General features: G+C 39.3%; 1 protein-coding gene across 5 annotated transcripts in view; it reads right to left on the bottom strand.

Moving 5' to 3' along the window:
• The window catches only part of MITF (melanocyte inducing transcription factor), a 224,935-nt gene that overhangs the window by 98,452 nt on the left and 113,193 nt on the right, over positions 1 to 13,290 (bottom strand). Inside the window, exon 1 of one of the 5 annotated variants that reach the window (XM_043441851.1) lies at positions 4,842 to 4,953. The exons of the other annotated variants lie outside the window; for them this stretch is intronic. Within the exon in view, the coding sequence (XP_043297786.1) occupies positions 4,842 to 4,897 (56 nt within the window). The 5' untranslated portion in view covers positions 4,898 to 4,953. Of the gene's footprint in view, positions 1 to 4,841; positions 4,954 to 13,290 lie in introns of those variants that run through there. 5 annotated transcript variants of the gene reach the window in all.

The following is a 13,290-nucleotide window of genomic DNA, read 5'->3' as shown; positions in this document are numbered from 1 at the left end:
CTATCTTTCCTATCAAGCTGCGTTTCACTAGATCACATTCTAGAATTCCTGTTTACAATGTCCAACCGTGGAACCTCATTCACATCTAGATGCCATATTTTAAAAGACTCTGAAAAATCCATTCCTTACAAGGTATAAGCAATTGATATGGCATAACAATATATCCCACTGCTGGTGGGCTGCCGTCTATGGGGTCGCACAGAGTCGGACACGACTGAAGTGACTTAGCGGCAGCAGAGCAATTTAAAAGGAACAAACTTTTATCCAAAACTATCGTTGGTAAAGAATCTGTCTGCAATGCAGGAGACCCACTTTCTATCCCTAGGTTGGGAAGATTCCCTGGGGAAGGAAACACAACCCACCCCAGTACTCTTGCCTGGAAAATTACATGGACAGGGAAGAGCCTGGAGGGCTATGGTCCATGGAGTCCCAAGAGTCAGACACAACTTAGTGACAAAACCATCACACCACCATGACAATCTAATGAGAGAATTCAGGCATGAGTGTAAAGTAATTGGAAGGATCTTTTTAAAGACTGAAAAGCCTTCTATCTCTACTTGAACCATCGCCCCAGTCACAGGTGTGCTCTGTCCACGTGTCAAGATAGCATCACAACAGGTGAGAGAAGATTCTGAAGCCTTAGACTGCCATCACCTAGCAATTACTACATGTCTACAATTACTACATGTATAGGACATATCCTGGATGTGAGAGTTGGACTGTGAAGAAAGCTGAGCACCAAAGAATCAATGCTTTTGAACTGTGGTGTTGGAGAAGACTCTTGAGAGTCCCTTGGACTGCAAGGAAATCCAACCAGTCCATCCTAAAGCAGATCAGTCCTGGGTGTTCATTGGAAGGACTGGTGCTGAGGCTGAAACTCCAATACTTTGGCCACCTCATGCGAAGAGCTGACTCATTGGAAAAGACCCTGATCTGAGAGGGATTGGGGGCAGGAGAAGAAGGGGATGACAGAGGAGGAGATGGCTGGATGGCATCACCAACTCGATGGACATGTGTTTGAGTAAACTCCGGGAGTTTGTGATGGACAAGAAGGCCTGGCGTGCTGCAATTCATGGGGTCGCAAAGAGTTGGACACAAATGAGTGACTGAACTGAACTGAACTGACTGAGGACATACCAACCAAGATGCAAAGTTTGCAAAACTGTGTGGAAATCAAGACAGAAGTACCAATTATGATCTCAGGAGCAGTGAGTACATGCACTTGTCATGGTCTAAAAGCCAGCCTTACAAATAGTGGTAATGATTTACGGTGATCACATGTTACTTATGCCTGCTCACCATACTGTCTCATTTCTTTGAGAAAGTACCCTAATTCCACCCTGAAAAACCAGCCCCCTCACATTCCATTCATGAGGCAGGTTAAGGTGGTGCTACTAACTCCAGACCTAGAAACACAACATGGGTTTGATCAATCAACATATGCATCGAATGGGCCTGTAATCTAAAATGATCCAATAAGAGGCAGCCCAATGCCTTTGACTAGAACTACTGGGATAAAAGACCTCTAATTATACTAAGGTTTGAAAAGATGGTAGGATATAAATCTGGAACTTCCTGGACCTATGTGGAAAGAAAGGCAAACTAGAGGAAACAGTGATGTGAACTGAAAGAAGGAACAGAGGCCTAGAAAGAAGGAAGAATGTAGAAGAAGCCAGCAAGTGGATGACACAAAGCATCTGGATCAAACCATCCCTGAAGCCTTATAACCCTGGACTCCGGATATATTGATTTACAAGCGACTCTCAATCTCCATGTCTGTTTAATCCAGTAGGATGCGCTCTGTTAAACCACAGTACATTTTTGTGTCATTTTAGAAAATATCAGTTATTTGTTAAAAAAAAAAAAAATCAATGCTTTGGCCTAAGAGCTACAACTCAAACAATCTAGCTATCCATTCTATCTTGCCCTTGTTTTGGCTGGCACACTGCCACTCACATTTCCCACCTTTTCATGGGGTAGACTGGCTTCATGCCTAAGTTTTGCTAGTGAGACTTCAGCAGAAAGATCACGTGGTTTGTTCAAAAATTCTTCCTAAAGAGATACTCATTTTGCCATCATGTCTCTTAGAATTTAGTTGCAATGGCTGCAGCCACGTTGAACCATGAAGATGAGACCCAGACTTAAGGATAGAGCTGGAACGTTCCTAGCCCCTCATGACCAGATAGAGCTAGCTCTATGAGGGCAGAGATTTCTACGCTTTATTCACCAGCACCTAAATTCCCCAGCACCTAAAAGAATATTTAGCACATAGTGAGATGAAATAAATATCTACCTAAAGAGTAAATCTGGTATCTCTATCCTAACAAATAACCCACCTCCTAAAATCAGGTAACACTAGAACCTTAACGCTGGAAGACCTTTAGTAAAACCACTGCTCGAGTCATCCAGTGACAGAGAACAGTCTTTTCCCAAAAATCTCAGTTCTAGAGACCAATTGTATTAGTTTAATTATAAGACAAAGTTTTCCCCCATATTTTAAGGTTTCTCAAGTCAGAATAGGTCATATTATATATATACACATACATATATTTAGTAGAGCTTTCTTCTTCCCTAAATAGTCATCTTATAATCAATAGTAAATCGGATATAAGGAAACCCATTTGCTAGACAAATACTGTGACACTGGATTACTCATAGCCACTCAAAAGCACAAAGGAGTTATAGTTTGGATAATTCAGAAATCTGAGCATTGGAGAAATACAATTAAAAGGCCACAGGAAGAGACATCAATTCAGTCAGTATCTGAAATGAAAATCCATAGAATGGAACAGAGAAAAACAGAAGCCACATACCCAGAATACCTCTGTTGAAATTCCAGCTCTATCGTTTCTCAGTGATAAGACGTGGCCAGGATCTTTCACCTGCCCAAACCTGAATTTTGTCATCTACAAAATGGAGGTAGGAGAAAAGTACTTTTGTCAAAGAGCAAGTATGAGAACCGAATATGCTAATACAAGTAAGATTCTTAGAACAGTGGTCAGCACACCCTGCAGAAAGTAAGTAAATGTTAGGCAATGGATTCTTCTGCGCTGTGCTGGGCTTCAATTCCCAAACTGGTACTCTCTGAGCTTTCTAATAATTTGAAACTATTGAAAACTGACAACTTATTTTCTAGGAACCCAAATTCTTACAACGCTGCCTTCTACTATAATGTCTCTTTGCTTTCTAGAGGCAAATACAAAGGAAACAATTAATTCACAGAGTGTACCCTCCCCAAAAGAAGAGGCAAGAAGAAGTTAATGAGCAGCTCAGTGAACAAGTTTTGTCGAAGATATGAGCTAAGAATTTCATTCTGAGAGTTTATAAGGGAAGCATGATCCTATGGCCAGTATTTTAGTCAACCAGAAAAAAGCCAAAATCAATTAAGCAAAAGTAGTTGAAATTAAGCATTACTTTGGATATAAATTCAAGGATGACATCACTACTATCCTAAAGCTAAATGGCATGTTTTATCCATTTGTAACATCTACTAATTTGCTTAAAAATAATATTTCAAAAATTACTAGGTTATGGAGGACATTCTTGTGTGATATGAACCACAGAGAACTAACTAGTATCTGATTTACAAAGGATAAAATTGTAACATTTCTAACCTGATGACATTTTAAATACAGAATTATGTATATACTCTATTCATAAAATGTTCTATCATTTTAGAGAGATGAGTAATTAAACTGTTTTAATGACACATACAATTTAAAAAATCTGTAAAAGCAAACCATACAGCAAAAATAGAACAAGACACTAGAAAACAATTTAAATAATTATAAAGTCTTTTAAAGATGTATCCACTGAACATTAGGAATTTTACCACAATTACATTTACAGGAATTTTATTTTTTAAGAATCAAATTCTAAAAATAGTTCTGCTACTTTTAGTATTTTTCCATTATTCTTGCCTTCTTTAAACACACCTTCACAAGCTGCTGAACATAATGCTTTTCTGACTTAATCAGAACCTCTCTCATGACCCAGGAACGTTCAGTAAATAATTATTAAGCTCCAGAGGTTGCTTTTGCTTAAGTTGATTTGCTTGAATGCCTATTCACTTAGGGACATGGCTTTTAGTATTGTTTTCAAATCTTATCACCTAACATTGAAAGTAAATATTGAAGGAAATGGGGGGGGGGGGGGGAGCTGTGATCCATTTAGCATTTCTCCATCTTAGCATTTCTTTGAAAGTACCAATTTCAAACTCGTTCTACATTTCTATGCCAGATAGATGATTCTGATGTTTGGATGTTTTCTTTTCCTCTCAAAGAGAAAAAAAAAAAAAATCAATATAAAGAAATGCAAATGAAATGTTTCTTAATGCAAGTATACTACTCCACAGTGTGGGCGAGAGGGGAGAGGAGAAAGCAAAAAATCCAAAGTGTCTGCAAGGGGACAATTCTGACCAATGTCACTGAGCACACTCATTTTCCTGAAGAAAACCCTTTTTTAGTCATCGCAAAGCCTGGCTTCAGACTACCTTAGTAATCATAAATCAAGCTCTGTTATCACTCAGATTTTTCCAGCAGTCATTTTTGGGGCATGATTTATTTAAGACCAACATTCCATTTCAAATGAGAAAGCAAGAGCTAATGCACTAGCATTCCAGTCCACCCCCCCCACAAATTAGTTGTTATCCTTGTCCCAGTCACCTACCAGAGGTTACAGCTGAAGCCGATTAAAGCCACATCACAGAGCAACAGTCCCAGAATTTTTAACTCCCGATAAAACCTTCCCTTTCTCTGTCCTCCCCTTAAAAACAAAAAATAAAAAAACAAAACTCCTGCCAAGTGGTCCCAGGATTATTTCCAGAATAAAACTTCACTTACAGATAAAAGCTTTCAAAGGAACAAGGCATGAACATCTGAACTCTAAGCGCCTCCATCTTTTTTCCTTTAAGGTGTTCTGCAAGCCCTTGGCGAAGAGTGAAAGTCAAAGTTAGTTCTGGCGCTGGCTGTGTCACTAGGGGTGGCTCCTGATAAGGCCCTGGAAACTCCAATCCAAACACAGCTCCTGCTACAACGGTGCCCAGTGTCTGTCTGCAATAGCAGACCTGTTTAATCCAGTACCTACTGTACCTGCAGGACAAAAAACTGCTGCCTCACCCTGCAACAGGGGCTTCACGAGGACCAAGGCACCACCAGAAACCCAAGCCAGCAGCCAGGCGACACCTGGGATGCTCACTTAGCCCTCTTGAGCACTGGTACGGGTACTGGTGGGGGCTTGCAGGGACTGCGTGTTATTAGAGAACTTGAAGGCAGAGGTAATGTTACATCCCGGCGAATTTCTAACACGGAAAAGAGCCACAGAATCCAGGAGGGCTGTGGGACAGCTCATGTCCCGTCTCCACTGGGGAGACCTCTGGTATCAGCTCATCACACAGCTCTAGCTGCTTTGCATCTGTGCAAAAGCATTTTTGCAACTGGAGGCTGATCACTGAACATGCTTTCCTGCTGACAGGCTCGAGATCTGTGCAGCATTCCTTACCCTCAGACCCCAAGAATATAAGGAGTGCTATCCCTTGCTCAAGTCTTGGTGGAAATCAGACACAAGCTGCTTCTTACCGTGGGCAGTATCTTTTAGGACACCTTTAGCCCATACCTCTGCATATTCTTAAATTGTCACCCAATTAAACTCTGAACTCACTGCAAAAATAACAGATACTCTCAAAAGACACTTTAAAATTCTGAAATGACAGTGTCAATAATATCAAATATTGATGTAGCTCCTACAGACTTAGCACATCAAAGATGTCATTCAGATTTATGAAAATGTCTGTTCCTCCCTACACACAATTCAAAGGTCAGAATAAAGACATCTGATATGGACTAGCTGTGTACCCTGGGCAAGTTACTTCACTTCTCTGTGCCTGAGACTGTCTTCAAAGTAAACGGCTGGAAAACAGTGCAATCTCTATAAGCCATACTCAAACTTGAATTTCATGTGATGAAGTGATCTTTCTTTGGTTTCCCCTTAATAATGGGAAATATCCAGCCAGAAGTCTCAGACAAGCTATTCCTGGCCCTTTGTATTCTTTGTTCATTTTTCATTTTTTTCTTTTGTTGAATAAATATTTATGGAACACCTACTATGTCCCAGGCACTTTGCAAAGTCTTGGAGCTTCAAGTCTAATGGGATACATCTTAAATAATCACCCAAGTATTTAATGTAACATGATAAATGTGACAAGGAACTGGGAAAGCTTAATATGTAAGGGTCAGGAAAGGCTTCCCTTAAGCAGGGACCTCTGGGCTTCGATGTGAGTTGGGGGGTAGCAGTTATGGGTTATGGGTATGAAGGGGGCGATGGGAGAAGAGTCTTCTAAACAGCAGTAAAACATGTGCAAGAATCCTGAAGTGAGGAGTTAGAAGGAAGCTCTACTGTGGCTGGAGGTCAGACAGCAAGAGGAATCACGGGTATCCATGAGACTGAAGCAGTGGCTACGATCAGACCATCAGGACCTGGGAGACCAGGGAAGAGTCACTGATCTTCTTCCAAGATGAACAGGAAACCATTGAGAGGTTGTAAGCAGGCTCAGATTTGTGTTTTTAAGAAGGTCCCTCTGGCTGCCGTATTGAGAACCACCCAGAGGAGCAACAAGATTAGCGACTGCCATAGTCCTAGTCAGAGGTGACGATACTTCATGGAGGTGAGGGGAGGCGATGTGGGGAAAATGGACAAGAGTGGAGAGAAGTGGATGAAAGCAGGTAGATTACTCGTAATGCTAAAGACCAATACGTAGAAGAAATGTGGGTGGGGTGGGGAAACCAGATCCCTGATGAAAATAATTGTGCTCGTTATTAACAAGTTATTGAGGACTTTCTACATACTGGGTATTGTACTGAGTTCTAGCATTAACAGATGACTAAGATGCTACACTATTCCCCTTACTAACCTACTCCACACCTTGCTTTTCCTGCCTCTGGCACAGTAGAGCATATAAATCAAAAACACAAGTTCTGGTGTCAACTTATTCAGATTCAAATCCCACCACTTACTAATCTGTGACCTTGTGCAAATTTACCAAACTTCCCATGCCCCAGTTTCTTCACCCGAGAAAGGGGAAATGATAAACGGCTATCCCATAGGTTACTGTTAAAACTGAAGGAAATAATATGTGAATATATGTCATGTGTATGGTACAGTCTAAGGAAGCAAGCTGTACCCTTGCTCTCTGCCCTCCAGCCACAGTGGAACTTCCTTCTTCGACACATTAAGCTCTCAACTAAAAAAGTAGCTCTTACGATTATGATTATGGTTTAAACCGTCTATTCTGGATGCACACTGACTAACCTACAGAACCAATGGAAATTCAACAGAGTGGAGGGAAAAAGTAGAGAAACTTGAAGATCAAAAAAAACAGAGAGGTTAGGAAATTACCATATCAGAACCTTTAAGTGATGATTTTTTTTTTTTTAAAGACCAAGCTGGACTATCTCCCACCTTGGACACTATTTGAAGGCTGAATTAAGTTACACGGTTCCCGGTAAGTTTTAGAAATGAAACCCTGATTTATTACATGCTTACACACAGGGAAAATTTGTACCCTCCGCAGGCTCTCAAATGTTGATCATGAAACCAATGGAATCAATTCCAGCCATTCCAACAGGGACAGCGCGCGGTGCCAAATTCTCCCCTGGCAGGTTCTGCCAATGACATCGCCTGATATTTTGTCCTGGACAATCTACCAACCCAAGGAGGCTATCCATTGACTGTTTACATAGTTTTTAAGTAAAATTACTTTCAAGGGGCATGTGTTCAATTTATTCATGGTACCTTCAGAAATACCTATGTCACGCGAATGTTCTTGGGGAATCTCCCTGAGCATAGCAATGAAATACCCACCAGCAAATGGAATAAAGCTTGACAGACACCTCTGATAGAAGCTATAAAATTCATGAAACATTACATACATTTCCATAATCCTGTCCCTCAAGTAGTCACACAATCATTTAACAAATGCCTTCTTAGTGGCAAGAGCCAGGTCTGTTCGGTTTACTGTTGTATCCCTAGAACCTAGCAGAATATACAGTCCACAACTGATGTTCAATAAATACATTGACAATGAATTAATCTATAATGTGTAAGCAACTCTCTTGTTCATAATTGTACTATTCAGACATATATCCTAAGTGCATATACACATATAAATGTATATGTAAGCATACACACAGACACATAAATGCATATATACACGCAAACCCTAAAATTTAAATACAAAATATGAACTGGTAGAGACAAAGGAAAAATAATACTTTTAACATGAAACACTGAGTGTAGAATAAAAATATCACCTGTACTCCAATATAATTCAAATCTTAACTGCTATTCCTTGCCCTAAATTCCAGCAAATCAACTAGAGTCATCAGAATTCTTACTGACCTTTTCCAAAGACAACTGTAACAAAAATGGAACTTAAAACTATCAAACATCCAAGTGACAGCCATTTTTTTTTAAACTAACTTTGGGCCTCAATCTTTTTGGAAGGAAAAACTCAATCACTATGTTGAACGAGTTAGAGAAGAGATAAGAGGTTTTACTTGTTATCCTGTCCAAAACTCAGCTGAAGAAAAGTAGAACCACTCTTTTAACACAGTTAGAATCCTTCTTATTTTATTTGGATATCAAATGTTTTATTTCCCCCAAAGCACATCATTGTCTTACATCTTTCCTTCTGACAGCTATAGCTTTCTTCAATAAACTACTTCTCATCATCCTAACAATAATTAACAGCTGAAGACGTAATACGTGCCAACCACTATACTGACTCATGAACTACCTGCTACATACAATTTAGGAAGCATCTACCCATAATGTTTCATTATGATACCAGCCAATGGTTCACCAACCTGCATTTCTATCAGAAAGACCTAGGGACCATTCTCCCCCCACCATCCCTTTAAAATCAACTCAGAAGCATTAAAAAATACAAATGTCAAGGATCTTCCCCCAAATAAATGACTGAATGGGACTTTCCAAAGCATTGTTTCAAATTCCAATCTTTTAAAAAGATTCTCATAAAAGACTAATATGAAGTCAGGCCTGGGAACCACTACTATATACCATATTTCAACATACATAATTATATATAATATGTTCTATGAAAATTATCTCTGCAAGAGTGACAGGAAAATATCCAGGATTCTCAAGTTCCCTTTATCTGTTGAAATAAGAAGTGTTTACTTGTATAGTCTGATGTTGTAGCCGCTTGGAATTATTATACAATTGATATGCTTTGAATGTTAAGTGAAAGTCTTATTATGAGGTAATTAACAAGTATCGTGAAAGTGGCTGCAAAACTCAAAAACTTCTATCCAGAGTAACAAACACATCTGGCTCTTTCCCCACATGCCATCGTGCTCACATTTTGGAAAGTCAGATGTCACCAAAAGGCCCTTAGACTCAAACATTCACTGATGTGCCCAGCATTTGAGAGATGTTTCTCAGTGCTGTGGGGAAGATAAAGAAGACGTGAGAGCTTCTGCTTCTCTGGGGCTCACCCCAGGGAAACTCCAAACTCACGCACACAGGCCCATGGTTAAGAGTGAGGAGTGGGGGACAGACAGAATGGCAGTTCCTCTCCACCTTTCAGATGCGGTCTCATGGGTTTTGTGCTTCTTCCCCAGGGAGGGCTTCCTCCCCCAGCCCATCCTACCTAAAGAAGGAACATCCACTTCTGCTTCTTACTCTCTCAGCAAATGCTTCTTTTTTTGTAGCACTTAATCCAACTCCTAATCATCTGTTTTGTTTGTTTGTTTGTCTTTTATCCTGGAGGGCAAGGTCCTTCATGTGTATTGCATTCTCGGTGCCTGGCATATAATAACTGCTCAAAAAACTTTTCTTCAGTGAACGATGGATGAATGGATGAGTGGAAGGAAAGATGAACAGATGGAGGAGTGACAACATAAAAAAATATCAGGTAAGGAAGGAGCTATGAAATATAATTTTGATGACAGCATTTAATTAATTAGGAAGTCAACAGGCAGTAGTGGGGCTCAAGATTGTAAATTTTTCATTTGGAAGCTTTCAGTTGCTGAACACAACTCATTTTCATGGGTAAAGTACGAGGATACAAAGCTAAAGGAACTGGCAACCCAGTAGTTCTAATTTGAAAATACTCACAGCAGGACTGAAGGAAATTTTTAATGACTATGTAGCTGCAGAAATAAGTGTTCAGTACCACTCAATCACATTTATCTCTTTCATTCTGTTTTTTTTTTTTTTTCCTACTACCAAGAACATAATCTCCCTATAACAATGATGGGACAGCATCTTCTGGAAGACTGCTCATTGTACCCAGCTCACAAAGAAGCCCTTTAAGGGTGAAAAGGAAAATGCAGACAAGACCAAGATGACCCCAGGTAAATTTAATCTAGGATCCTGTTGACATTACCAAAGAACTCTTTAGATTTAGAGGAAAAAAATAATGCTTTTTAAAACTATTTAGAAAACTCTGTCCTGAGAATACAAATATAATCTACAAAAAGAGGCATTTCAAATGCTGGCTGAAGTAAATTTTTAAGCAATTAATGAAGGGAGAAATATATGAAATAATAGTTGGTCTTTCATAAATAATCAATACAAGAGATTAGTTCCTTACCTTGAACTCTCCGATATTATCTGTTAGACTTCACTTCAAAAGAAATACTTGCTCTCCATTAAAGGCGATTCAGAGACTGTTTCTTTGCTATCTATCAATGGCAGTGGGGTATTTGCAATAAGCAGAACATAATCCACAAAAAAAGCCAAGTTCACGAGGCAACACAAACTTGAGGAAGGAAACATGGATGGAGATTATGCTGCTTTGATGGCATTTTCTCAAAAAAGAAATTTAGTAAAAATGCAATTACTTTCCTTATCAAGGTAAATAAATAGAAAAAGATAAGGCTGTTGCCATGGAGGCAGGGGTGCAAAGTTATTCACACTAAGACTTTATAATAAGTCAAATCTTCCACTTCAGGACTTTAAAATCACAATGTTTTCCTCTCAATTCAGTGGTGAATTCCTAACTTATTTAAAAATGAAAATACAGATTTCTCTTTCACTGTAGTAACTTTTTTCTTTAATTAAGTAATTAAACTGAATATCAAAGAATCACATAGAGTCTCTGCTATCCTAATGGTGTTGAGGATGGAAACAGGAGGGTGCAACCCTGTGGTCATCATGAAAGACATCAGTTTCATTCTTCTTCCAAGAGTCAAGATATTAAAATATTTTAAAACAACACAAATTCAGCTATGACAAGTGGCCTCCACACACCCCCTGTGCTGAGGTCCTGGCTACTAAGGCAGGTGAGTCCACCCTTCCCCAGATTCTCACTCGGCATCAACAACTGAAAGAACCACCTGATCCTTTATGGCTCAAGGGGAACTGGAAAAGCGATGAAGATGGAGAAGAGACAGGCACTTTGCAAATTAGCCTTTCTGTTCCATTCACGCAGGTTTCATACTTGTATTATAAAAACTGAACTCAAGATAGAGATAGATTTTCTCATGGACAATTACAACACTGTGGTGGAAGGCGGTATGAAAGTGCACCAGGCGTGATAAATCTCATCTGTACAACGTGTGGTAAGAATCCAGGGCAGGGGCGTTAGCCTGTGAGGGGTCCACTATTTCATAAATAAGTGAATAGTTGTTTAAGTCTCTCTTACTAACGATATAAACTTGGCATCATCTTTCAGCTGGAGACAGCATTGTGTGGTGGTGTACTGTAGACACACACATACCCCAGGCACTGTGTTCACCTCGTAGCTTTACCCTGGGCAACTCACTTCGTTTCTGAGTCTTGAAATCTGCATCTGTAAAATGGAGATCTCTATTACATCACCTATTTAGTAGGGTATGTGACTAAATGAAGTAAGGTATGAAAAGTACCTAGCCAGTGCCTGCAAAAAAATCACACTCAATCAATATTATGCAAGGGAAAAGGACATTTTCAGAATACTAGGGCATGAGAAGTGAGTCCGTGGAGCCTCAAAGAACATCAACTTGTAGGACAAATCAAAGTTATTATTAAGAGACAAAAGTGAAAGGGCGCCCCTGGCGGTTCAGTGGTAGAGAATCTGCCTGCCAATGTAGGAGACACAGGTTCGATCCCTAGACTGGGAAGATCCCACATGCCATGAAGCCAACTAAGCTTGTACCCCACAACTACTGAGGCTGTGCTCTAGAGGCCAGGAGCTGCGACTACTGAGCCCATCTGCCCTAGGGCCCGATCTCCACAACAAGATAAGTCACCACAACGAGAAGCCTGCACACTGCAACAAAGAATAGCCCCTCTCTTCACAACTAGAGAAAAGTCCGTGCAGCAACAAAGACCCAGCGAAGCCAAACGTAAATAAATCATTTATTAAAAAGAGACAAAAGTGAAAATGTTTTTGAAACATGGTATTTGAAGATGATGTGCAGATTGAAAACACATGTAAGCTCAGAAAAGGTCCAGAGATATTTGTGGATAACATATTCATTCATAATGAAAAACTAAAAACTAAGATGCTGATGGGGATCTGAAACTTATTCTGACAGTGTACAGTTATTGATGCCTTTTAATAGTTGTCTTAGCTACAGACAAAACTGCTAGCCCAGGAAACCTTCAGTTCTGACAATGTGGCAAATACTTTTTTAATTTGTATTTTAACTTTATAAACATATTCGTAAGTCAGGAAGGAAATAACATACCTAAATAAGCAAAATATAACAAATCAAACTTCTGTATCCAAAAGAAAGATCTCCATAGGTTAAATTTATGTCAACATTCAAAATTTCCCAAACTTCCAAAGCATCTCAATACTTACCCTTACACTAATGACATCCTGTTTCAGTTATGCTGAACAAATAGGATTTGAAATGGGAAAAATAATATTTGCACAGGAATCCTTCCTGTTTGTTGATTAAATCTAATCAATCACAATAAACTCGATACGCAACAACAATCTGCATCTAATTTACACTCTAAGGAGTCTTGCCTATAATCAAAGAGTATATTTATGTTGATAGTAAAATGTTAAAATAACCAATATTTTAAATTAATAGCCTGTGTAATTTCAAGTAATACTGCTATGTAGTAATACAAAGGAAAAAAGACATCTTTGCTTGACAAAATTAAGTTATATGTCCTTAAAAAAAAATAGTGCCTATCAGAACTATCTAATTCTCGCTTTGACATTTACCATGTACTTATTACCTGCCAGGTATTACAGATGAGGCCGGTGAAGGAGATTCAGAGAATCACCACCACTTTCAATCAAGCTTATTAATAAGCTCCTCATATCAAGTA

The sequence above is a fragment of the Cervus canadensis genome, chromosome 22 (genome assembly GCF_019320065.1).
Source record: "Cervus canadensis isolate Bull #8, Minnesota chromosome 22, ASM1932006v1, whole genome shotgun sequence".
Classification (NCBI taxonomy): domain Eukaryota; kingdom Metazoa; phylum Chordata; class Mammalia; order Artiodactyla; family Cervidae; genus Cervus; species Cervus canadensis.
Note: the sequence above shows the minus strand (reverse complement) of the source record. Positions and strands in the feature narration are given on the sequence as shown.